Below are 27,370 nucleotides of genomic sequence, written 5' to 3'. Positions count from 1 at the left end.
CTTGTCTTGGATTAATACACGGCCTACGCAGAGGGTTGGGGGGGGGGGATGCGTGACGTCAGCAGGCACACTGTGTAACGCTGCCGCATGCGGGTGACATCACATGTGACGTCAGCAGGCACACTGTGTAACGCTGCCGCATGCGGGTGACATCACAGATGTGATGTCACCGCTCACTTGCCGTGCAAAATATATCCATTATTGCGCCCCCCCCCCCCCCCAAAAAAAAAAAATACAAAAGTCTATTTTTATACTTTTTGCATTGTGTACAGTCTGGAAGCTACCCACATGCCAAATTTCAAGTTTGTTGCATGTTGGGAAGAATGCTAAACATTTTGAACAGACACACATTCACAAATTTCCCCTTTATATATATGACTAATAAGCCATTTTTATTGCTTTACTGTGACCAGTCAGAACTGACAAGGAAAATAGTCTGTGTTATGGTGTTTTATTGAAGTGTGTGAAAAGGCACTTTCTTTAGTCAGTGCCCGCTCGGCACTATATGTAGATGACTCGGTGGCATTACTATCATACTAAAATTGCGTCCTTTCTGGGTGAATAGCCTAGTGTTTGGCTTGTCCAACTGATAATACCAAAGAATGCATTGGGTCAGCAGTTTTATTTTTTGTACGCTTTGTACATAATGATAAAATCTCCTTGGAATACACATTTGTTCCAATTTGCACGTACATTTTTGTTGTCTGAATGATACACTGATACGCAATATTGGCCACATCTATTCACAGTTTATTACTATTTTCTCTCTTTTTTTATTAAGGAAATGTTGGGGTTGACTAAGCCACCAGCATCTGCTCAGCAACAACGTCCTGGTCAACAAGGCCAGCAGCTCCCACCATTTAACAGGTAACAAAAGGAGTACCTTTAAAAAATATAATTTGATATTGAAAACCAAAATACTAACGTGCCTTAACATATGCCATCGGTGCTTATTACCTGATAGGATATACGGATCATTTAAATGGAACACTGACAAGTAACAATCTGAAAAATAAATCTGCACATATGCATAGATGCATGTTAGGCATTACACTGAGACAAAAATAAGGACACGTTGATCAGAGATCACATGCCAGCTGATAAGAAAAGTAAGTAGGCTTCTGAATGACAGACCCCGAGAAGGAATGATAGCCATTGTACAAAAATGGTGATGGATTTCGTGGCCAAAATAGGTAACACCCAAAAAAACTTCCACCGCATGTAACAACGAGTTCAATTCATGTCCGGGAGAGAGATTGAATGTGGCATTGCAAATTCATGAAGGATGGCGATGATGTGTGGGAGACATTCATCACCAGTGGATTTAACAAAGGTGATAATTATAATGGTTGATGACCGATGAAACCCTGCTATGGCCCAAGTGCTTTCCAGGAATGTGCTAACCACTCTGCTTGTTTGGTTTCATGGCCCATACCCCCAGGTTTCTCCAGCCCGTGCAGAAAGTCGACATGAACTTAACGGATCTCTTAGGGGAGCTGCAGCGTGACCCGTGGCCTGTGCCGCAGGGGAAGCGGCCCCTGCGCTCCACGGGGGTGGCCCTCTCTATCGCTGTAGGACTCCTTGAGGTGACAACTTACAAAGCTGCACACCGTCATCCCATGTTGAGCTCCTTATTGCTACTCACTGAATGCCTGGAATCAATTTATCAGCGCATGGTAAATACATGTCCAAATCGTCAGTTGACTACAATAAAGAAACTACAGAAATCTAGACCTACCACTGAAAGCAAAATAATTTCTAATTATGGAAATTCCTCTCATTATTGACCATTTTGTTTTTGCTTCCTGCATGTATTTTCAATATGCCAGACGTGGACACATTCTAAAGAGATTACCTGCATTTTTGTTGATAACACGCATTCCATTTATTCAAGCTGATTAGAGTTCCGCTTGGTTAATAGCATGGTGTGGCTGTGTGAAATGTTAATACATATTAAATCACTTGATTTCAATATTTTATATCTCGTAAAGTGGATTTCATGATTTGCCTGTAACTAAAATAACTGGTATCCTGTCTGTAGCTCACCTACAGATGTGCTGTTTTACTTGCTCATTAAATCATAAACATTTAATTTTTCATATCCCAACTATGCACAGTTGTAATTAATTTACCAACAATGTAGGTCCCAAAGAAAACAAGCTGCTTTTATATCCATAATTTATGCACGTTATTAAGTGTTTACTGCTCTGATTATTATTAATTGCACTGTTTTAATTACACCACCATTACCTAGCTTATGTTCAGGCTTCAGCATCACTTCCATTGAGTTACTGTGCATGCAATTCACATTTCTTTGCTTGGTTTGGCTTGAGATGCTTTGTTCTGTTGAGTGCCCTGCTGTGTCTTTGTTGTTTTGAGCTGCTTGTGTTTTTGTATCACATCCCTGTTCAGATGTGCATCCCAAATTTCGGAAAGTCGGTAAGTACTGTAGCAGTGTCCACCGCCTCGTCTGACCTTTTAGCGCTGATTGTTGAATGATTTTTACATCCTGAATAATTCACAAAACCTCTTCTGCAAACCATTTAACTTTAATTGTTTTACAATCAGTGCAAAATGAAATGCTTCGGTTTAGCTTAATTGCAGCCTTAGCATTATGTAGTTTTAAAGCCAAACCACTCCTATAACATATGATCACATTTCTTAATAACCAGTGTATTAAATGGTCTAAAATACCCATTTGATAAATCTAATAGGATATAGCAATCAAATACAATAGTTCTAGATTTGAAGCTTTTGTGACTGCAAGGATTCATACTCTTTTGTTTTCTTCAGTAAAGTCACGTAGGTAAAATAAAATAAAAGAAAACAACTAAATTAAATCACGACGTTTCGGAGGCAACACAAGCTTCCGTCTTCAGGTGGAACAGTCACAGCAGAATCGCTGTACCAAGTGGGGAGCTCTTGAGACGACCGGGATTATATACAGGTTAAGAGGGGGGGAGGAGCCAGAAAGGGACGTGGGTGGGGGGGGAGGGCTGAGTTAAGCCGCCTTTTGTTATGCTGCAGGGGGTTCGGGGGAAGAGATGCATGAGTACATGCAACCCACTGAAAGCAATGGCAATGGCTGTACAATTATAAGGCAGCTAACATTTGACTTGGTTTATAACATCTTTCCAATGGTTGCTCAATTTGAAACCATCCTCAACGTTGAAGTTGTGTCTATGTTTGTATATCTGGATAGCTTCATGGACATATCTTTGGTAATAACCGGGAGGTTTGCAGAGAACTTTGGTATCAGAGAAAACAATGTCATGAGAACTCTGTGTTGAAACAATGATCAGCCACGGCCGAAGAATTCGTTCTGCCGTGTTTCAAATCTGATTTGTGCTCGCGGATTCGGTCAGAAATATGTCGTTTTGTCTCCCCGATATAGCAGTCACCACAGGTACAACTCAATTTGTAAACACCGGGGTACTCTAAGTCAGGAATGACATCCTTTACGGATGGGATCAGATCACGGATTTTGTGTTCTGTATTGAACCGGACCTGGATCTTGTGTTTGTTTAGAATTTTGGAAATCTTTTGGTAACGCCTGCTATGTATGGTAACGTGATGATTTTGATCGGAGTATCAGGTGGTTGTATCTGTATGGTGGGAGAAACAGCTTGGCAGATAGTACGGTCAGAGTATCTGTTCATCTTGAGGGCCAGATGTACATGTTTTAATTCACTGGCCAGGTGGTGTTGGTCAGAAATGCAATGAGCCCTCTGGTATAATGTTTTGATGGGATAATTATTTTGAGTCGGGTGGTGGTGGGAATCAGGCTTCAAGTAGGAGTCTGCGTGGGTGGACTTCCTGTAAACAGAATGTCTCAAAGAGCCATCGGTCCTCCTCTCAAATAGAACATCCAAGAATGGCAGCTTGCCATCTTTCTCCACTTCCATGATGAACTTGATGGATGGGTGTCTGGAATTAATGTGGTCTAGGAAATGGTTCAATGCTGGGAGGCCATGTGGCCAGATGACAAAAGTGTCATCCACATGTCTCTTCCATAGGGAAGGGCAAAGGGTGGATGTCTGGATGGCATCTGATTCAAATTTCTCCATGAAAACATTGGCTATCACTGGTGACACCCCCTGCAGCATAACAAAAGGCGGCTTAACTCAGCCCTCTCCCCCCACCCACGTCCCTTTCTGGCTCCTCCCCCCCTCTTAACCTGTATATAATCCCGGTCTTTTCAAGAGCTCCCCACTTGGTACAGTGATTCTGCTGTGACTGTTCCACCTGAAGACGGAAGCTTGTGTTGCCTCCGAAACGTCGTGATTTAATTTAGTTGTTTGCTTTTATTTTATTTTACCTACGTGACTTTACCGAAAAAAAACAAATACAATAGTGACTAATGAACAGTGATTTATCTTCACATTTTTTGTTTTTATGTTTTTTGGCATCCATAGCAAAGACTGGAATCACATAATACCTTTTTTCCTTGAAAGTTACCCTGTCATTTACCTAAATTGTTGAATGAAGTTGAAAGTTCTCCAGTAAAAAATGTGGTTGTATTTTGCAATGCATTTCATAAGCCACATTTATATTTTCGTCAAGTTAATGACTTATCAAAGGCCACATTTTGGCATTAAACAAATAATGCTTTCAAATAACATTTTGGACAAAAGCAGTCATTGTCATTTTACTGCAACGAGATTCATAAATCAAATCCGCTTACATGTTTCATCATGAACAGCAATGCTTGCAATTTCTGCTAATTTCGGGGTAAAAAATGGTGATGCTGAATGCAATATTTTAAACTAGTGTTATGAATACATAAGTAGATAAAACATTCTGTAGAGTGTAACTGTAAGTATACGAATATGGAGGGACCATAGTTGGAATGTTTATGCATGGTAACTGTCTTATATTCATGCTATTTTATTAATCTTACGAACAGCTGTGCAAACTTTTTCTGCACAAGTGTATGCATTCCAACCAAATTGCTAATTTATTGAAAGTTTTTAACATGCATCAGAGTTTTCCATATGATAGACACTTAATAAAGAACCAAAACATTAGATTTCTTAGTAGTATATGAAGGCTGAACATGTTTAACTTTTGAATATATAAATTGATCTAGCTAAATTTTTAAAGCAAATTTTTTTAATAGGATTATTTTTTTACATTTAAAAGTGTTAAAACAAATATTTATTAAAGGAGTTTTAAAGAGGACCATTGTAAATATGATTTGGTCTTTTTCTTGAAAACATAAGTCCCACAGGTAAATATTCTTTTTGTCGGAAATTATTATTAGATGCGCAGTATAATCTGGGACAGTAATACCCCAATTTACATCTTTCCCTTTTACGTCGTTTTGCAAATACGTCGTCACTTTATTAACACCGCTACTACTACCTGATATGCCTCTCCCCACACTTACGTCGTTGACAGCATCATCCGTCCTATCTCGTATCCCTCGCTTCGGCCTTCGCCTCCACCTACCCTTAAATCGCTTTGATTTACGTCATGATATTCGTCGTCGCACCTTTCAGGAACACCCCCCCCACGTAAACCGGGGGGTATTACTGTTGTATTTTTCGTCAGTAAACACATGCTTAGAAAAGCAAAATATTAAAATTCGCTACTTTTTTATATATTTGTTTCTCTTTGGCATTTCAGCAAATATTGGCATGCTAACATGTGTATAACTTCTATGCAATTTGCATGGATCGTAAATAAATCCTACTTAATTCAAGGCAATAATTGTATTTTAAAACATTTCAATAAATCACTTGATTAATCTTTGTATGTCTAAAATGTAATTTATTTCCAAGAGCCTTGCTTAGTCTCAAGATTCCTTTTTAGGAAGGTCAACATTGGAATATTTGACCCATGTGTTTTGTGGGTCGAAAGAGACCAGAATACATTGCATTGACAGCCAGCTATTGTAGTACTGAGCATAAACAGGATCAGCATCATAGTGATCATCATGAGCAGCGGCGTGGTTGTCATCAGCGATATCAATTTAACACGTAGACTATCGCGACCAATATCCATAATGGAGGTTTTTTGGGCTAGATTGCGTTAATATATAAATGTGTCATTAAAACCCGCCCCCACCCGACACAGCCAAATAGTAGGGGTTGTCACGTAAACAGAACAAGCCAATTCGTCACTAGTACAGCACACCGGTGTGTTGGAAAGCCAAGCCACAACATTTACAAACTGAGTACGACGTTTCGCCAGTAATTACAACTAGCTTCATCAAGCGACAGCCAGATTTGTGGAGAAGTCTTACTGTTTCGTTCCTTATATAGAGGAGTAGATGTGTTGACCACCCTTCTGCGCTCTTGCACAATTTGGGGGGGGGGGGTGGAGATTACTGAGGCAACTTGCATTATGTGAGCCATTTGAACTTGTCCTTCCTGTCTATTGTGTTTATTAAAATATCCCTACCAACAGTAATCCCTATTGAAGTACGCTGCCTTTTGTAGGCATGCATTTAAATAATGTATTATTTGATGATTCGCTTCCACGCAGCACTAAGACGGTAGCTATCCGAACGGTTAACCCAAGTGTGTCAGCAGCATCGGTGGGGCAGCTAAGGAAGCAACGACAACGCAGTGGGTCTACAATCAAAGGGCCGCCAGGCAATCATTGTACCTAGCTCCATACACCCACACTGCTGACGGTGGAGGTTGACAAGAAAACACAAATCAAGTCATGACCCAAAGTGGTTGATGACATCTTTCCAATGATTGCTATGTTTATAACCATCCTCTCGGTTGAAATTGTCTGTGTCTGTATATATGGATGGCTTCATGAATTAATCTTTGTTGATAGCCAGTAGGCTTGCAAAGTGCCATCATCTTAAAGAAATACATTTTGTGTGAGCCAGCCGCATTAAAATGATTGGCCATGGCAGAAGTATTGGTCCTGCCATGTTTCAAATCTTCCTTATGCTCCCGAACATGGTCCGAGACATGTCGCTTAGTTACCCCAATGTAACTGCTGCTGCAGACACAGCTTAGTTTGTAGACGTCTTGGTATTGCATGTCAGAAATCAAATCCTTCACAGATGGGATCAGATCACGAATTTTACGTAATGTGTTGAATCGAACCTGGATCTTGTGTTTGTTCATGATTTTGGAATACTTTTTGGTGATCCCTGCTCTATGTATGGCACGGTGATGGTTTTGATTTGGTCTTCAGATAGTTTTTTCCGAACGAATGGTGTGATAGCTTTACGGATTGTGTAATCTGAATATCCATTCATCTTGAGAGCTTGATGTACATGTTTCAGTTCACTGCCTAGGTGATTATGGTTGGAAATACATCGAGTTCTATGTAGAGTTTTGATGAGGGAATTTTTCTGGGAAGGATGGTGGTGGGAGTCAGGTTTTTGGTATGCATCCGTATGGGTGGCTTTCCTGTAGACAGTGTCCCATTCAGCCACCTGGTCTCCTTTCGATTAAAACATCCAAGAATGGTGAATTTGATAGCTGAGTGTATGGAATTGATGTGGTTGAAGAATTGGTTCAGAGCTGGTCGGTCATGTGGCCAGATGGCGAACGTGTCTTTTACGTACCTCTTCCACAAGGACGGACGTAGAGTGGATGCCTGGGTGGCATCTGTCTCAAATTTGTTTCCATGAAAACATTGGCTACAACTGGAGATAAGGGAGAACCCATTGGGGTACCTTCAACTTGTTTGTAGAAAGTTCCATTCCAGGTGAAGTAAGTGTTGGTTAGGCAGTGTCTCACCAGGGCCGGTACATCAGCATTCAGTCCTTGATTGCAATGGTGTCAGGCACAGGAACTTTGGTAAACAAAGAGACGACATCAAAACAAACTAGCAAATCACCTGGAGATAGTGAGATGTCCTTAATTAACGATACCAAGTGAGCTGAGTTAAGTACAGCTGAGGTGGTCTTACCAGTGAATGCTTGTAAGGTCTCAGACAGAATTCGAGCCAGTTTGTAGGTGGGTGAGTCAATGGTGGAGACGATAGGACGAAGGGGTGTCCCCTCTTTATGGATTTTTGGTAAGCCATACAATCTGGGTGGTCTAGCAGCAGAGGGTTTTAAGAAAAACCGCTTGGTTGTCGAATCGGTGATGATATTGTTGGTTTTTGTAACGAGGCTGTTGGTGTGATCTCTCTTAATTTTTGTATAGCTACCATCATTAAGTTTTTTTCTCTGAATTTTGTTACTGTATGTGGTTTTGTCCATGATGACTGTGGCATTGCCCTTGTCGGCTGAGAGGATGACGATGTCATATCTCTTTATTAATTGGGAAAGCTCAAAGCGCTCATCATTACTGATGTTGCGAATTGGTGTCTTAGCGTTTTTTGAGGATTGCAGTGATTTCTTATCTTGCCATGTCTGCAGTGATGTGTCCCAAACTCTTAAGGGCTATGTCAGCCTGGGCAATGATATCATCAACTGGGATGTGTTTAGGAGTGACTGCAAAATTCAGCCCTTTAGCTAGAACCGATTTTAGGCTGCCGGAAATTAGACTGTTACTCTGATTGATAACAATCTTGTCAACGTCTAACTTTTTAACGTGTGGATCTGGCTTCTTCTTGGAAAGGGGGTTGAACTTGGAAATCAGGTTATCTTTGCATTTAGCTGACATTGAGGCGGCTGAAGAGGCTGTCATGTTATCTACATGTTCGCAATCGGGATGTAGACATTTTTTCCATCAATGTTAAGTGTGATTTCAGGAGAGTCTTGTCTAAATTATCTGTTCAAATCGGAGCAATCTTATTTTCTCTGAGATCAGAGCTAAGCTGGCCCTGAACAAGATCCACTTAGCATTGGGAGAAGTGACAGCAGCAGATGTCAATGTACGGTGATCGGTATTACCTTAGTGTCGCGGCATCTCTTCAGGAATGTGAGCGACTCGATCAGACGACTTAAACTTTCGTGACTGCAGGAATTCATATTCTTTAACCGCCTCTACGGGAAGGGTTTTCGCACAACTATTAGATCTTTTAACAAACTTCGAGACAAGAAGGCTCATCTGATATGCTCACCAGCTTAAAACTGAAACACGTACACCAAGCTGTCAAGATGAATGGATATTCAGACGACACAATCCGTAAAGCTATTACCCCAACTGTTGTGAAATAACCATCTGAGGACCCAATCAAAGCCATCACTTTACCCTACATAGCAGGGATCACCAAAAATATCTCCAAAATCATGAGCAAACACAAGATCCAGGTTCGATTTAACACAGTACACAATTCGTGATCTGATCCCATCTGTGAAGGATGTGATCCCTGACATGCAATACCCCGGCATCTACAAACTAAGCTGTGTCTGTGGCAGCAGTTACATTGGGGAAACTAAGCAACATGTCTCGGACCGTGTTCGTGAGCATAAGGAAGATTTGAAACACGGTAGGACCAATACCTCGGCCGTGGCCAATCATTATTTTAATGCGGCTGGCTCACACGAATTCTATTTCTTCAAGACGATGGTACTTTGCAAGCCTACTGGCTATTAACAAAGATTAATTCATTAAGCCATCCATATATACAGACACAGACACAATTTCAACCGAGAGGATGGTTATAAACTCAGCAGTCAATGGAAATATGGTATCAACCACTTTGGGTCATGACTTGATTTGTGTTTTCTTGTCAACCTCCACCGTCAGCAGTGTGGGTGTGTGGAGCTAGGTACAATGATTGCTTGGCGGCCCTTTGATTGTAGACCCACTGCGTTGTCGTTGCTTCCTTAGCTGCCCCGCCCATGCTGCTGACACACTTGGGCTACACCCATCTCTAAACCTTTATAAACAGTTTGCCTTTAGAGGCTCACCCCCATTTTCCTGATTACGACATCTTGTGTTGCGATCAAAACGTCTTGGTTTATTGTTTTTATTTTATTCAGGTTAAGATCCAGGCTACAGTCTACATTATAGATTGCCAGTACGCTCACTCAGTTTACTAACCATTGCTACAGTCTACAGTGAGGGAAAAAAGTATTTGATCCCTGCTGATTTTGTACGTTTGCCCACTGACAAAGAAATGATCAGTCTATAATTTTAATGGTAGATTTATTTGAACAGTGAGAGACAATAACAACAACAAAAATCCAGAAAAAGGCATGTCAAAAATGTTATAAATTGATTTGCATTTTAATGAGGGAAATAAGTATTTGACCCCCTCTCAATCAGAAAGATTTCTGGTTCCCAGGTGTCTTTTATACAGGTAACAAGCTGAGATTAGGAGCACACTCTTAAAGGTAGTGCTCCTAGTCTCAGCTTGTTACCTGTATAAAAGATACCTGTCCACAGAAGCAATCAATCAATCAGATTCCAAACTCTCCACCATGGCCAAGACCAAAGAGCTCTCCAAGGATGTCAGGAACAAGATTGTAGACCTACACAAGGCTGGAATGGGCTACAAGACCATTGCCAAGCAGCTTGGTGAGAAGGTGACAACAGTTGGTGCGATTATTCGCTGATGGAAATCACAAAAGAACTGTCAATCTCCCTCGGCCTGGGGCTCTATGCAAGATCTCGCCTTGTGGAGTTACAATGATCATGAGAACGGTGAGGAATCAGCCCAGAACTACACGGGAGGATCTTGTCAATTATCTCAAGGCAGCTGGGACCATAGTCACCAAGAAAACAATTGGTAACACACTACGCCGTGAAGGGCTGAAATCCTGCAGCGCCTGCAAGGTCCCCCTGCTCAAGAAAGTACATATACATGCCCGTCTGAAATTTGCCATTGAACATCTGAATGATTCAGAGGACAACTGGGTGAAAGTGTTGTGGTCAGATGAGACCAAAATGGAGCTCTTTGGCATCAACTCAGCTCGCTGTGTTTGGAGGAGGAGGAATGCTGCCTATGACCCCAAGAACATCATCCCCACCGTCAAACATGGAGGTGGAAACATTATGCTTTGGGGGTGTTTTTCTGCTAAGAGGACAGGACAACTTCACCGCATCAAAGGGACGATGGACGGGGCAATGTACCGTCAAATCTTGGGTGAGAACCTCCTTCCCTCAGCCAGGGCATTGAAAATGGGTCGTGGATGGGTATTCCAGCATGACAATGACCCAAAACACGGCCAAGGCAACAAAGGAGTGGCTCAAGAAGAAGCACATTAAGGTCCTGGAGTGGCCTAGCCAGTCTCCAGACCTTAATCCCATAGAAAATATGTGGAGAGAGCTGAAGGTTCGAGTTGCCAAACGTCAGCCTCGAAACCTTAATGACTTGGAGAAGATCTGCAAAGAGGAGTGGGACGAAATTCCTGGTGGCCAACTACAAGAAACGTCGAACCTCTGTGATTGCCAACAAGGGTTTTGCCACCAAGTACTAAGTCATGTTTTGCAGAGGGGTCAAATACTTATTTCCCTCATTAAAATGCAAATCAATTCATAAAATTTTTGACATGCGTTTTTCTGGATTTTTTTGTTGTTATTCTGTCTCTCACTGTTCAAATAAAGCTACCATTAAAATTATAGACTGATCATTTCTTCGTCAGTGAGCAAACGTACAAAATCAGCAGGGGATCAAATACTTTTTTCCCTCACTGTACGCCATAGACTGCCAATACGCTCACCAGCTTAAAAACCAGGCTACAGTCTTCATTCTCGACTGCCAGTACACTCACTCCGATTTAGAACCAGGCTACAGTCTACATTAGTGTTTTTTATATTTTATTATTTCTATTTTATTTTTATAATTTTTCTTCACTTTATTTGTCTATCTACGTGACTTAACCAAAAGACCCAAAGAATAAGATGAAGCATGTCTCATGCTTGAAGTAATCAGTCACTGAGTATGAGTTTTGAGCAGCTAATAACAGTACCATCACACATACAAGGGGGGAATTCCATATTTTTATTTATTTTCCTTTATTTTTTACAAGTCTGATTAATCAGTCCATGAATAATCAAAAGTACTTTAAATTAAAACATCCTTAAACATATTAAAATTACAGAGTATTGTGGTAACGTGACTTTAAATAGTTTTTGCAGATTTCTAAATAGTACAGTTATGGATCATCATTCCAAGTTCCTTACTTTCTTACCGATTATCTAACAGTCCATGACTGGTGGTTAACTCATTCCTTGTCTTTCGCACCCCTCTACCCTACTTTTTCATCCCGACTGCTCTTTCTCCACCCCCCCCCCCCAACCATACCCCCCCATCCCCTGCTCTTGTTTGTTTCTCAATGTTTCCTCTAGGGTACGTTTCCCAACACGGGTGCCCGCATCATGCTGTTCACGGGAGGGCCACCCACGCAGGGCCCTGGTATGGTGGTGGGCGAGGAGCTCAAAGTCCCCATTCGCTCATGGCACGACATAGAGAAAGACAATGCCAAGTTTGTCAAGAAAGCCACCAAGGTACCCTAAGCCTCCGTGCCAATACCCTCTTAACCCACACCATACACATGTTTTCATCTGCCTGTTGGGAAATACTTCAGACTAATATCATTCTACGGGTGGAGGCGACAATGTACAACACTTTATCAATCCATTGCTGGCTGAAGGTCCATCCCACGCCACGTCAGTTCTGAGGATTATTTCACCATTTTTCATCACCCTGGTCATTGGGGATTGGTGATGAGAGACGTACTCAGAACTGGTTTAGATATCACTCGCCACTGATGTTAGCGGTGGTTGAGAATTGAACTGAAATCGATGGGTTCATAGCGCAGGTGCACAAACCCACTGCATCACGGCTCCCTCCTCCCAGACTATGTCATAAAAACTATACTGGACATTTTTATTAATGTTTAATTTTCAACAGATTTTGGCGAATTCAGTATTTTACATGTTGGGAGACAGGCCTCCGCTGTATAAATGTTGAATATCCACTACTCACCCAGGGCCACCAATGAAGATGAGCACTGCCTATAACATATGAGCAATGGTGACACTTTGACCAATTTACAATTGCCCCTAGTGCTTAATTTATGGTATCACTGCATACGATTCTGTTAGCCTTGGTCTTGTTGGAATTCACAAATCAAGAAAAGGACCCAAAGGTAAATGGTGCCGTATTTTTCATTTATGCATTAGTTCACATATATTGTTGAAAGATGTAATCATATTTTAAGTAATGTATATATTTTTTGTTACTGTTTTATCAGCACTACGAAGCACTCGCAAGTCGCACAGCTGCCAATGGGCACATAGTGGACATCTACGCGTGTGCTTTGGACCAAACTGGCCTGCTGGAGATGAAATGTTGTGCCAATCTCACTGGGTATGTTAACATTTCCTCCCTAGTCCCTGATTTTCAGCAAACTGCAAATGTAATTTTACATAATATGTTTTTTGGGTTAGATCGCATAAATGTGTCGGTAAACCCACCACCACCCGACACAGCCAACTAGTAAGGTTTGTCACGTAAACAAAACATGCCAATTCGTTACAAATACAGCACACTTGTGTTGGAGAGCAAATTCAAAACATTTACTATCTGAGCATGATGTTTCGCCAGTAATTACCACTAGCTTCATCAGGCGACAGCCAGATTTGTGGATAAATCCTCCTGTTTCGTTCCTGAGATTGTAAATATTGTAGATTTGCGCTCCAACACACCGGTGTGCTGCACTAGAAACAATTTGGCATTCTGTTTATGTGGCAAACTTTACTATTTCGCTGTGGCGGGTTTAACGACACATTAATATTTACACGATCTAACCCAAAAAACTTGTGAAAACCTACGTGTAAATATTACAACCATTATTTACACTTACATGATGCACATGTTCGTACATAATTTAATTATTAGAATGTACTTGGCGATAAGTTTGAATTTATATTTCAGGTTTAAATCGATTAACACTTTGTTTTGTGTTTTAAATATGCTGTTATCATGCAGTGGCGAGATGTTAACTACCTGGCCTGGCATACAAGGAGGATGTGGGTTCGATCCCGACCTTTGACGCGTGTATATTTGAAATTTGTATGTCTCTCTCCCCCTAGTTGCGTGGATTTCTCTCGGCGCCCTCCTGTTTTTCCCTCCACATTTAGAAACATGCATTAGAGTATTTGGCTGCTATAAATGTCCACGTGATAAGGCACTTATTCATAATAAAGGTTTTTGGGTTAGATCGCGTTATTTATGAATGTGTCGTAACCCTCCACCACCCGACATGGCCAATCAGCAAAAAAAAAGTGTCACGTTGACAAAAGATAAATAATTCACTACTTTAGCCCACCGGTGTGTTGAAGAGTGAATCCACAACATTTACAGTTTGAGTACGACGTTTCGCTGGTAAATACATCCAGCATCATCGGGCAATTCGCCAGAATGGTAAAGCCCTCGCTTGCTCCCAGTTTTATATAGAGCAGCAGGGTGACATCATCACTTAACTCATATGAGGTGCAGTGATTAGAGGCAGAGGGGGGGGGTATTGTAATTATATAATCGATTAGTAATGAGTCATTGGTTATGATTAGTAATGAGTTGTAGATTAGTAATTAGTTGTAATGTGTGTTAGTGATTATATGCTATGTTAGTAATCCGTTAATTAGTATGTGTTTCCCCTATAAGGAATTGTAATGTGCATTCATATTCTTAGCTTCCTCGGCAAAGCCACGCCGAAGGGAAACAACAAAACAACAAACATAGATATTCTATTATTTTATTGCTTCCCCCCCAACGCGACTCCACCGAAAGAGCCAAGAACATGAATCACTGCAGTCACGAAAGCTTGATTCATGTTCTTGGCTCTTTCGGTGGAGTCGCGTTGGGGGGGAAGCAATAAAATAATAGAATATCTATGTTTGTTGTTTTGTTGTTTCCCTTCGGCGTGGCTTTGCCGAGGAAGCTAAGAATATGAATGCACATTACAATTCCTTATAGGGGAAACACATACTAATTAACGGATTACTAACATAGCATATAATCACTAACACACATTACAACTAATTACTAATCTACAACTCATTACTAATCATAACCAATGACTGATTACTAATCGATTATATAATTACAATACCCCCCCCTCCGCCTCTAATCACTGCACCTCATGAGTTAAGTGATGACGTCACCCTGCTGCTCTATATAAAACCGGGAGCAAGCGAGGGCTTTACCATTCTGGCGAATTGCCCGATGATGCTGGATGTATTTACCAGCGAAACGTCGTACTCAAACTGTAAATGTTGTGGATTCACTCTTCAACACACCGGTGGGCTAAAGTAGTGAATTATTTGTCTTTTGTCAACGTGACACTTTTTTTTTGCTGATTGGCCGTGCCGGGTGGTGGAGGGTTACGACACATTTATAAATAACGCGATCTAACCCAAAAACCTTTATTATGAATAATATTGGTCGCGAAAGCCTACGTGTTAAACTGATAAGGCACTTAGTTGAGCTATCATTTTTGGCCAGGTCATTTATGAAAAAGAGCTCAGTTGGCCTTACCTGGTAAAACAAAAATAGTTTAGTGAGATTTAGAAGCTTGGTATGTCTGCTCTTAAGAATTTGGTGAAAAGTTTACTGGAGAGTTTTGCTTAAAAAATGAACAGTGATCATATGTAGATGTGCATGCCATGTGTACGCAGTGGTTACATTGTGATGGGAGACTCCTTCAACACGTCACTGTTCAAGCAGACATTCCAGCGAGTATTTGGCAAGGACAACCAGGATCAGTTCAAGATGGCATTTGCAAGCACAATCGAAGCAAAGGTTTGTTTAGACATTCACCATGCTTTGTGGGGCTATGCGGGGTGTTACAATGACGAGATGTTAACTATCTTGCCTGGTATGCAGGAGGCTGTGCGTTCGATCTCGACCCAGACGACTGTATATTTTGGAGTTTGCATTTCTATGTTCCTGTAGTCGCGTGGATTTTTCTCCAGGTCCACCAGTTTTTCGCTTCACATTTAGAAACAGTATTTAGCTGCTATAAATTTCCACATGATGAGCTACTTTGCAGGGCTATCATTTTTTGGCCAGGTCACTTATGAAAAAGAGCTATATCGCTCAGTGGGCCTTATCTGATCAAATAAAACATTGTTTGGCTTATATTCATCACCACCTCAGATTTCCCTGGTGCAATTTGCTACAAATCTCATACTTTACAGTATAAAAAAATAACTATCCTGATGACGATTGCTTGTGTTGCGATCGAAACATAGTTTTTGTAAAAAAAAATTGTTTTATGTGACTTTATCGAAAGACCCAAAGAATATTTTTAAAATAGTTTTTGACTTGGTGATTCGTTCGTTTCTCAATTCGCTTGGTCTGGTGAGGGTTGCGGCGGCAGCATAACTTGGTATTCCATGATTTGTATAGTCATAAGGTAATACTGGTAGGAACCTCTTGGTTACACCAGCCCACAGGGGATTATTGTGTCCGTCCGTCGTGCATCCAAAAATGGGAGAGGTGGGGCTGGGTGGAGAGGGGAGGGTGGGGAGGGAGGGGCTGGGTGGGGAGGGGCTGGGTGGGGACGGGCTGGGTGGGGACGGTGGGGCTAGGTGGGGAGGGGAGGGTGGGGAGGGGCTGGGTGGGGAGGGTGGGGCTGGGTGGGGAGTGGGAGGGGTGGGGCTGGGTGGGGAGGGGCTGGTCACCCCGTGGTGCCCTTATAAAACTCAACGTTTAACCTACTCACGCCGGCTTGTGCCCGCCCTCACATTCGGGCATATTTGCAGAATACACCACGCCGCCGTTGACCCTGGCCATTGACTGAGCAACCCAACGTTCCTACTAGCTCCCTCTGCAGGAATGTGTTCATGTGTGTATCAGTGTGTAACTTGTGTGTTTTGAACCAAATTCTCTGGATATCGAGGGAGATAAAAAAAGCTTAATTTGATCTGTTATTTGTGGGTTAAGCTTGTTGATATGTTGAAATGCTGGCAGTTCATGATTAGGACTGGAAGGAATTGTGGAATGCATTGACACATGAAAATTTCCCATCTTGTCTGAAATTTCATCGAGAATGATATTAAAAATCTGTCTGTTTTATCAAGGTGAAACGTTAGGGTTTTTTTTGGAATTGGACATGAATAAGAAATGGAAAATGACCATCTTATTAATCAAGTCACATGGTAGTTTTTGGAAACAACACAATTTAAATACCGGCTTTAGACATCCAAATTGGGAAAGGTAAGCCAGAGTCAGTTTTCACAAGTTATTTTTTCTCTCTTAAAATACTCCAGATCTGCTTGAAAAATTATATACATTACATGTCATTGAGTTTAAACATACCGTAATAGCCCAAATGAGTATGGCATTCAGGTGTAGCAGCTTTATGATTTTTTTTTATATGAAAACAATAGCACTGTAGAGTTTTTCTTTCTCTGATCACTTTTGGGAATTGCTACCCAATTGCTGTGTTGTTTAACTCTACAGACATCACGGGAGCTGAAGATTTCAGGAGCAATCGGACCATGCATTTCTCTCAATGCCAAGGGTCCCAGTGTGTCTGAAAACGTATGTGTTTTGCTCTTAATTGTCATATCATCAGCCATTGCAATTTCCTAAGTAATAAATGCTTTGTAATCAAAAAAATTAAGTTACCCTTTATTGTGTTTTAGCTATTGGCAGAAATTTATTAATTTAAATAGCATCATATCTTACACTTCTTTCAAATGTTTCTTGCGGTTGGTTTTTTCACACCTGATTGACGACCGTTTGTGTTATGGTCGAAACGTCGTGAGAATTTTAATTGTTTTTTATATATTTTATTATTTTATTGTTTCCCTTCAACGTGACTTTACCGAAAGAGCTAAGAATATAGTGTATTTGCTTGTTTGGGAAAGATGATTAAGTCCCATTTTAGCCACTCGCGTGTCCAATGATATTCCTATTTGTTTCTTTGTTTATTATTTGAAGAAAATAGCTCAACACTGATGGTGAATGTGTATTTTAATAGTTTATATGAAATAGTGTTGCAAGTTTGCAGTTATGACAATATAAATGTTTTCTTAAGACAAAAGATACTTAAATATATACGGTATGAGCAAATAGAAACATTGTGTTAAATTTCGATTTAAAGCTTTCGTGACTGCAATGATTCATCTTCTTTGGTTCTTTCGGTAAAGTCACGTAGAATGAGAATAAAATAATAAATTGATAAAATAAAATAACACAATAATATTCTCACGATGTTTCGGCCACAACACAAGCGGCCTTCATCAGGTGAAGGGACGAGACTGTCTGGTAGGACAGCGCTGTCCTACCAGACAGTCTCATTCTACGTGACTTTACCGAAAGAACCAAAGAAGAAGAAACATTGTGGTTAATGCAGACATGATTATCCGAGGTATACCTAGCTCTGTGATCTTACATTTACTTGCAAATACCATCTCAAGCCCCACCCACTTTCCCTTGGTTTGTACCCATTTCAAACATATATAACCTTTGGCTGCAGTAGCTCTCTCGATATTTTTATTCATGCCTCAGCAGTCCGTCTGCTGTATTTTTTCACCTGAAGACGATTGTGTTGCGATCGAAACGTCGTGATTTTTTATTTTTCTATCTACGTGACTTTACCGAAAGATCCAAAGAGTATAGAAGCATACCAGTTCACAATGTAGATATATCGTTGTGGTCAATTCATTGTGAATTGTTTTCAGGAAATTGGGGTTGGTGGCACTAGCCAGTGGAAGGTGTGTGGCCTGGACCCTAATACCACCTTGGCACTTTATTTTGAGGTTGTCAATCAGGTGAGTAAATAAGCATTTTTATTTTACACCAATTCCAGTGGAATCCTTTATTTTATCATCAGCCATGTTCTATGCACTGCTTCCCAAACATTGCCATTCCACACGGTCCCATGATGCCACAAAGCATCTCGCTCGTGCACATGAGTTGAACTCATCCGTCATCTTTGTAATGGTCACTTTCTACAGTGAGAAATGCAGTAAGAAAAGTATGTCTGCTAGTTTCCATTACCACCATTCGTAAAGCTTTTTAACCACGTCTCATGCATTAAACATGATATAATAATGCTTTTTACGTGTTTTCATTCATATTGGTATTGCAGCGCATGTGTGTGTGTGTGTTTCTTGCCACAGCACAATGCCCCGATTCCACAGGGTGGCCGTGGGGCTGTGCAATTTGTGACTCAGTACCAGCATTCAGGTGGCCAGCGGCGCATCCGCGTCACCACCATCGCCCGGAAGTAAGTTCCGTGCATCATTCCACACGTTATATATTATACTGCACCCTCCAGTTGCTCAGGAAACCCCTTTTACACTATGCCCCCACTCCATTATTTATACCCTACCACGCACAGAGCCTTGTCACCCTTGGCACCTGTCTGTCCCCGCCACAACCCTGGTATCACCTGCACAGCTCTGCCACGCAAAGTTGCAAACTTCATGTTGTCACGCATGAAAACGTTGTTGCACATCGCATCCCATCATACTTTGGCAACTTCCCCTTTGGTTGCTTTGGCCAATTAGAAGATGTTGACCACATATCTGTAGGCTGCAGCCATTGGCAAGAGCTACCTGGTCCCCCTTAGACGAATACAATGCCCTTTGCCCTTGAACACACATCAGAGAGCTAGACTACTGACATAATTTAAACTATGCTTATAGCACTTATTTGGGACTGTGCTTGTTATGAATAAGCCTCATGCAGGCACGGCATCCTTTTTTAACGTATTTGTGTCTGCACTGGCCGACTCCCTTGATGAAATTGACTGCGTGTCAGTCATTCCTTCTGCTGTCTCCGTGTTACTGCGTGCAGCTGGGTGGACGCTCAGACCCAGATCCAGCACATTGCAGCGTCATTCGACCAGGAGGCGGCAGCCGTGTTGCTGGCGCGCCTCGCCATGTTCCGCGCCGACACAGAGGAAGGGCCCGACGTACTGCGCTGGCTCGACCGCCAGCTGATCCGCCTGGTTCGCCTTGTTTTACCCCCCCCCCGCCCCAACACGCGAGCATTTGTCCTTTTGTCGTTGTGTTCCTTTTGGTGGGAGGAAGGTAATAGTGAATCAATTGGTAAATGCTCACTCCGTTGCGCTTGACCGGCAAAGGAGTTGTGAAGCGGCCTCCATTCCAGCCCGTCACTCGCAGCAGTCCTGTACCTTTGGAACAGGAAGACCTGTGTCCATCTCGATCTGGCACAGCCAGGTGCGGACGTGGCTAGCAAGCTATATGCTTCCTATAGCCACTTGGTTTCGCTGCACCCCTTGACTTAACATGTAGCTGTAGAGTGGCACGTACCGAGGTGTTCTCCAACATTGGTCTGATTTGACCGAACAATGATAAAGTCATCTCCTATTGGCGGTCATAAGGTTAATGTAGGCTGGTACTTGCTGCTGTTGTTTTACTTTAGTAAGTTGTCTTTAGTAAATATTAGTAAATTTGTCTTTAGTAAATTAAATTGAGCAATCATTGGAAGGATGTTATTAACCAGGTAAAACCCTAACTGCGTTGTATTGGTTGTCGTTTATCATATCTGCCGGGTACTACTACACCACGCAGCGCTCGCCCTCCCCCTACCCCACACCCCACCCCTCCCTCTCCCCCTTTCTTGCCTATATAACCTCTTACCACGGCAACTCTCTCTCCCACTTCAGCAAAAACATTTCTTGCTGTGGTTTTCCCACCTGATGATGATTGCTTGTGTTGCAATCGAAACGTCGTGATTTAATTTATTTTATACCTACGCGACTTTACCGAAAGAACCAAAGAGTGTCTTTAGTAAGTCAATTGATAAATGTATATGCATGTTGAACTTCTTTCGCAACGTATGTATTCACCCGTGCTAATCGGAGGTTCGGGTGTGGGATGACCCAAATTAAACTTTACTATATTTTATCACTGACTCACGGTTGATACGAAGAAAGTCCAAAGTCGATGGCCACTTATATAAACAAGAGCAATGAGTGATGCTCATCTCCACTGATCACCGTGAGTCCGGTGATGGACATTTGTATTGGGGGAACCACTATTGTCTACAAAGTGGTATTCATTTAATCGGTCCCAGAGGTATACAATAATATTAATAAACCTATATAAGCATCTGTGACAATACCACAAAGATATTTAAGGTTGAACGCAATTCCATCAATTTTGATTTGATGTCAGGATTTTAAATAAGAAATGTTTTAGACTCAATTTATAGGAAGTAGCATTGATGAGGTATTTATTGTGTGTTCAATCTTGAGTGAAAAATGCATTTTAGATTCAACATTGAAACCAACACAAATAAAGATATCACTTACCATGTTGTTGAAGGTTTGTTTGCTGTATATTAAAATATTTAAATAAATAGAATCTGTTATCGTGTTCATTGTCCCAACAGTGCCAGAAGTTTGGAGACTATCACAAGGACGACCCTACCTCATTCCGCTTCTCAGAGACATTCTCTCTATACCCACAGGTATTTGCAAAAACCTGCACTTATTACGACATTAATATAAACCAATTAAAACAAGCTCCCTTCATGTTCTGAAGAATTGTCCACCTTGAAGATACAATTGATACAATATAGATGAAAACTGTACCTTATGCCCATAGGCTTTTATGCAGCATTGCTGTATTCTACAAGCATTGCCTTACGTCGTTTTATAAATGGTTGTCTTTCAAAAGTGTGCCAATTACAATCTGAAGTGAAAAGAGGAAAGTAAAACATGGGTAATTGAACATTTCTAAAACAAGCTAACTTTTAAATATTTATATTCAGGCCAGAAAAGGAAAATTATTGAACCTGTTCGGGGCTGTCTCCAGGTCAGCTTATCCTTAAATGAGTACCTGGTATGATTTTAAATATCACTCTTGGTTAAGATGAGTGTCGCCAAGCATGGCTGTTGCCCATACTATCCCCTTATGTGCTGTGCTGGCCTTAGTCGCACCTCCGTTTAGCATGGTTGGCCACGTACGGTGCGAAAAGAAGTTCTACATACATACGTAGTCGGTGTTTATTAACAACACACGCTTAGATGAAATGGGAAATGTTTGGTGTGTAACCTGGTTCCCTCCCTCCCAGTTCATGTTCCACCTGCGCCGCTCGCCCTTCCTGCAAGTGTTCAACAACAGTCCTGACGAGTCATCCTATTATCGTCACAACTTCATGCGCCAGGACCTCACCCAGTCCCTCATCATGATCCAGCCTATCCTCTACTCCTACTCCTTCAGTGGTCCACCCGAGGTGACATGTACTTACCGTGACTTTGTCAACACAACAACTGTCCGCATTAAAATATTTTTTATTATTTTATTGTTTCCCTTCTACTTGACTTTACCGAAAGCATCAAGAATATGAATCCCTGCAGTCACGAAAGCTTTAAATCAAAATTTTTGTCCGCATTAAGTTAATGTGGAACGTCATAATTTTATGTATCCACATATCAGACCATGTATAAAAATGCTCGTCACATTTTCAGCAGTGCTTAATAGAAGTTGTAAATTCGCTTTTACATATTTGTTCGATTGTATCCCTACATTCCTTTCATTCATTTGCATGTCCATTTTTACACACTTTTATTTAACTTCCCGTATTGTCTGTTTTTATTCTTTCAAATCTTTGACGCTTAATATCTTCGGATCTACAAAGCCCAACGAGCTGAAAATTTATACCGACTCGTCTCACGTGACAGTTTAAGATTTCATTTAAAAAAACGGTCCAGGTCCCGTCGATCCTGCGACTGTTCGTGTTTTTGACTTAATTATTATAATTAATATTCCTACCTTCCCCCCATTTCAAATCATAAATGGTCGCGAGGGGAAGTGTCTTGTCCAATCAGAGCGACTGCTTGTGTTGGGGAGTCTATGAATACATATATTATGGATTTGTCAAAAATCAGCTTCTTAAATCAATATCAAACCAGATTAATGGGCTTAAGCAATTGATAGGATACTCAATTTCCATGTGTGAAAAATTATTGAGGGTATTAGACTAATTGCAAATACAGTAAATATATTGTGTATGTTCAAATATGTGCTCTACATTTGATATTATTTTTTGTACTGTTATAAATTTAGAACATCAGACTGTAATTATTTTGGACAGGAAGATGCAAACTTGTGGTATTTTTATTGGATTTAAAGTATTTTTTTGGGCGATTTGCCTCTTCCAGGTTGGAATTATAGTGGAGAGTGCACATATCAGTAATTTGTGGCAAGCAAATTTCATTGTGCCAAGCCTTTGAAAAAATCATACATACATATGGAACCTTATCAAGGAACCTTGATATTTTAAAGCCGAGGCTATAACTTGCAAGTTCGCTATACCAAATGATACATTAAAACTGATCACAACAACAGTTTTTACTACAAAAGTAATTCTCATGAACGTCAAAGAATTGTTAAGCTTCAGTTATCTCCAGTTATTCTTGATTTTCCTCTCTTCTGTGGCCTTTTCTCTGTATTCCAGTTAATTGCCTGCCTTGTAATGCTATTCTCAGCAAATATTTAAGCAGATGTCCTCACCATTGTAATTGTCCCCGAGATAAAGCAATAGTTTATAAAATTACGGTTGCATTGTAGATCTGTGTATGGCAATGTTACGTGTTTTGTGAGTGTTAGTGGTTGCCATCGTTTAACTGAGTTGTGCGCTTTTTGTTTTGTTTACAAACGTGTGTGGTGTCTCTCACATAGCCGGTGCTACTGGACAGCAGCAGCATTCTGGCTGATCGAATCCTGCTTATGGACACTTTCTTCCAAATTCTCATCTACCATGGCGAGGTCAGTAGGGGCTGTCGGGGCATCGAGCAATAATGTCAATAGGTATCTGAGGTTGGTTGGCAGGACATTAAAATGGTCTGGATTTAGAGGGAGGTTATAATATTGCAATAATTCTGGTTTGTGGAAAGATGTTTACCAACTGATATTTGGCGAGAAAAAGACCAAATTGGCAAAACATGTTCTTGGGTTTATAGACTTTTGCCAATGCAAGTAGTAAAGCTGATAATATGTAGTGGAAAAAAATATATTTGTAAAATACACTTATAAGAGTTTACCTTTATGTACTTGTGGTGTTCCAGCAAAATGTATTCCAAGGTTAATTTAACTGCCCCGACATGAAACTAGTTACTCGGGTACATCAGGCCTTATAAGAGAAATGCAGCATCTTATTGAAGACAATGAGATGAATGTCGGATGATCGCAATTGGTGTTTAATGATCTATGGATTTAAGCAGGCTGCTGTCGATTTCTAACTATTTTACCACATACCGATGTACAAAGCAAAAATTTTCTTATTTTTTTCAAAAATATTTATCATAAGTGGCACGATTAGCTTTGCAAAATCGGTTTAATGGTTTTGAAAATTGGCAGCCTGCCTCTTTAATGAGTAGGATAGACAAGTTATGCTAATTGGTGCTGTTGTGATCTGTGCTTGCGATAACCTGCTTAGACGGTGGCACAGTGGTGCAAGTCCGGCTACCAGGAGTTGCCCGAGTACGATAACTTCCGGCAGCTGCTTCAGGCACCCGTGGACGACGCGCAGGAGATCCTACAGACACGCTTCCCCATGCCGCGTTACATCGTCACCGAGCACAACGGCAGCCAGGTGGGAATGCTGGCCACACAACACGCACGCGCACAACAGCCGCCATTCCCCACTTAGTAGCGGTGATGTCACCATGGCGCCTGTGCCAGGCCAGGTGCACTTTCAGGCCACGTCAAGTGTTGAAGGCTCACTGACAGAAGTTCACTGGACAAACCCTGAAGTTCCACCTACTGTGCCAACCTGCTGCAATTTAGCCCCCTGATGATCCACTTGTTGTTGTGAGAGTTTCTTCTCTGCCCTCCGTTGTTGCTGGAGGACGACTGCCTCCAACTGCCCAGTCGCGTCCTTAACACGCCTCCTCCACATACACACGCTCACCCACGCTTGGCTTTTACAAATTTACAGGTGATAAGCTGCTTCGTTGAGCAATACTTTGTGGCCAGTTTGCTTCTGAAAAAGAATAGCTCAGTGGGCTATACCTGGTAAAAAAAAATTACTTGTAGTTTATTTTTTAGTGATTTGCTTACCTTTCCTATGCTTTCCACTCCTATCGTTTTTTTGTATTGTTTGTTATAAGTCTCTGACCCACCTCTACTGGACATCTGTGAAAAAGAGCTTCATAGCTCATCGGATTTCTCGAACATAAATTAAGATTCTGATTCTGAGTTTTATTCAACGAATCGGTATTTGCCCCTCAATTACATGTAATGTATGCCAATGCCCTAGCCCAAGGCACTGAACAGTTGAATTTTTTTTCCTTTTTACATTTATTTTTCAAATGCAAAAAGTATTCTAATCAACTGGCCTGATGTAATATATGCATTATCTGTAATATAATTAAGGGTCCATCTTCCCACATTGACTAAACCTGTGCAAATCATTAGCTTGCTTTAGATTTTAAAAGAGTTATTTAAGATGGACCTATTTTTATATGTGTGCCATAGTACGTGATCAGACTTGAGTCCATCAAACTTAAGTATGAAAATTCCACGCAATTTTCTGGTGGATGTCTAAAATCCACACGGATTGTCAGAAGTGCAGATTAAATAATTTTCTAATTTTTAAGTAAAATATTTAATGGGACCTTTTTGGAAGTATCAAAGTATGAAAAATAAGATTAGGTTTTACCCTTTCTGGAAATGAAATAGGTGTTAGGATGTTCAAACAACGAATAGAAACCTTTTACTAGGAATCAAGTCTGCATTAACCACACGTACTTGTGGTGAACATACATACAAACAAACATGCTCTGATAATATATGCATTGTCTTTGAAAGTGATTGGCCTACACCAGAAACAGCCTTCTTTATGGCCTTGTCTAACTAGTGTCAGAGCAGAGAATGCCAAAAGGCGAGCAGTATTGTCAGAAAGAGTAAAACCATTCTTATTTTTCAACCTTTAATACTGGCAAAAAGGTCCCATTCTATAGCTGCATACCCTGAGCTATAAATGCTCTGATACATGCATTGTCCTTGTACTGTTTGCCTTTTGGCGTATTCATCTCACTAGTTGTCACCACTACAAAGCAGTAAGAAGTAATTTCACCTGATGTGTACCTCTTCTGTTTACAGGCCCGATTCCTTCTCTCCAAAGTGAATCCATCACAGACTCACAACAACATGTATGCTTGGGGCCAGGTATGTGACATTTTGTTAAGATCAACTTTCACATCTGCACTTTGCATTGATCATTTCATTGCCAGGTTTGAAACCTGGTATGTAGAATCACACTTATAAAAAAAAAACATGACACTAACTTTGGACTTGGCCAAACAAAACTGCAAGTAAAATTAAATTCATACATTTTAACTTGAAAATCTGTTGAATGTAAGCGTGATTTGCTTTCTTCCATGCTATTTCGGTGCCGCCTGGTGACACGACAGCGTCAAGGAGGTGGTACTGCTGGAGTAAGATTTAACATTACGTATTCTTTTCCTTCCCCTCCTGCACTGTCTTCTATCTGCTCACCATGTGTTTTTCTTTGGCGATGAAGCGGCTGCTGCTGTGCACACAGCTTGTCAATTCGTTTCCTGTGGATTGTGATGTGCATTGTCTTTCACACATTAAAACGTAAAATTTGGTTTGTAGTTATTGATCACTGGCTCTTGTGAGTGATCCAGGGATGCATAAGATGCAATGTAATACCTCCTGTTTCCTTTCTAACCATGTCTCTTTCTTTCCATGTTCAGCTCAGAGTCCAGTAATGGCTTTGATCGACACATTTTTAAAATCCATTTTCTATGTTTCAACGGACAATATACAGCCTCTGAGTTGCGGCCGTTACGTCCGCAAATTTGCGCGTGTTATAAATTGCATTATTATTATTCAGAGTGTCGATATTGAATGCCTTTTTTTGACCATGTTTTCTTGCGATTGCATTTGTCTTTGTACATGGTGGTGTGCAGGAGTCTGGAGCACCCATTCTGACAGACGACGTGAGTCTGCAGGTGTTCATGGATCATTTAAAGAAACTGGCCGTATCCAGTGCAACCTGAAATCTACATAGTCTGCCTTTCGTCCCACCCACGACATGATTTACTCTACTTCATCGGTACAAAGAAGTGACAGTTTAAAGTATTTTTGTTAAAGATGTTAAAGGCATTTTCTTCATTTCCTTCAAGTTATTATTAAAACATGTTACGATTTAATACAATTTTGCATGAGGTTGAATTTGTTTGGTGCATGCCTTTTAAATGCAGAAGTTGAAGTGGTAGTGCACTTCTATGCAGTACTGCAGATGGCTGAGTAATTGGTATTTTTTACAGTTGTGTATGTATTAAATACATATATGGAAACATTTCCATTGTACAATGCGCAACTGTTCACTAATAATGGAATTGTGATCAAAATTACACTTTATAAAGAATTATGGTGAGGTAGGAAATAATTTCACATTTGAATTTGTTTTAGGAACTTTCATAGTTAATTATCATGACTCTAATGCTGTCCTCACTTATTTTTGTAATCAGTGTTGAAGGAAGTGTCTCTGGCAACTATTTAGCCCTGTGGCTCTTTGCATGACTGACTAAAAT

General features: G+C 40.9%; 1 protein-coding gene across 5 annotated transcripts in view; it reads left to right on the top strand.

Annotated features, from left to right (window-relative positions):
- Positions 1 to 27,370, top strand: part of LOC142929324 (protein transport protein Sec23A) — a 35,901-nt gene that overhangs the window by 8,391 nt on the left and 140 nt on the right. For 2 of the 5 annotated variants that reach the window (XM_076070437.1, XM_076070439.1), the window contains exons 7-23: positions 782 to 867; positions 1,442 to 1,586; positions 2,413 to 2,439; positions 12,162 to 12,320; positions 13,070 to 13,185; positions 15,495 to 15,618; positions 17,284 to 17,364; positions 18,510 to 18,599; positions 18,951 to 19,057; positions 19,630 to 19,783; positions 21,193 to 21,270; positions 21,877 to 22,038; positions 23,487 to 23,573; positions 24,244 to 24,399; positions 25,911 to 25,976; positions 26,222 to 26,245; positions 26,744 to 27,370. The exon at positions 26,744 to 27,370 is cut by the window's right edge and continues 140 nt beyond it. In XM_076070437.1, the coding sequence (XP_075926552.1) occupies positions 782 to 867; positions 1,442 to 1,586; positions 2,413 to 2,439; positions 12,162 to 12,320; positions 13,070 to 13,185; positions 15,495 to 15,618; positions 17,284 to 17,364; positions 18,510 to 18,599; positions 18,951 to 19,057; positions 19,630 to 19,783; positions 21,193 to 21,270; positions 21,877 to 22,038; positions 23,487 to 23,573; positions 24,244 to 24,399; positions 25,911 to 25,976; positions 26,222 to 26,245; positions 26,744 to 26,833 (1,752 nt within the window). In that variant the 3' untranslated portion in view covers positions 26,834 to 27,370. The remainder of the gene's footprint in view (positions 1 to 781; positions 868 to 1,441; positions 1,587 to 2,412; positions 2,440 to 12,161; positions 12,321 to 13,069; positions 13,186 to 15,494; positions 15,619 to 17,283; positions 17,365 to 18,509; positions 18,600 to 18,950; positions 19,058 to 19,629; positions 19,784 to 21,192; positions 21,271 to 21,876; positions 22,039 to 23,486; positions 23,574 to 24,243; positions 24,400 to 25,910; positions 25,977 to 26,221; positions 26,246 to 26,743) is intronic. The other 3 variants (XM_076070440.1, XM_076070441.1, XM_076070442.1) reach the window with 3 other exon arrangements.

The sequence above is a fragment of the Petromyzon marinus genome, chromosome 29 (genome assembly GCF_048934315.1).
Source record: "Petromyzon marinus isolate PM22_M1 ecotype Great Lakes invasive population chromosome 29, UKy_Petmar_22M1.pri1.0, whole genome shotgun sequence".
Taxonomy (NCBI): domain Eukaryota; kingdom Metazoa; phylum Chordata; class Hyperoartia; order Petromyzontiformes; family Petromyzontidae; genus Petromyzon; species Petromyzon marinus.
The sequence above is the reverse complement of the archived record's forward strand: the minus strand, read 5'-3'. Positions and strand labels throughout refer to the sequence as shown.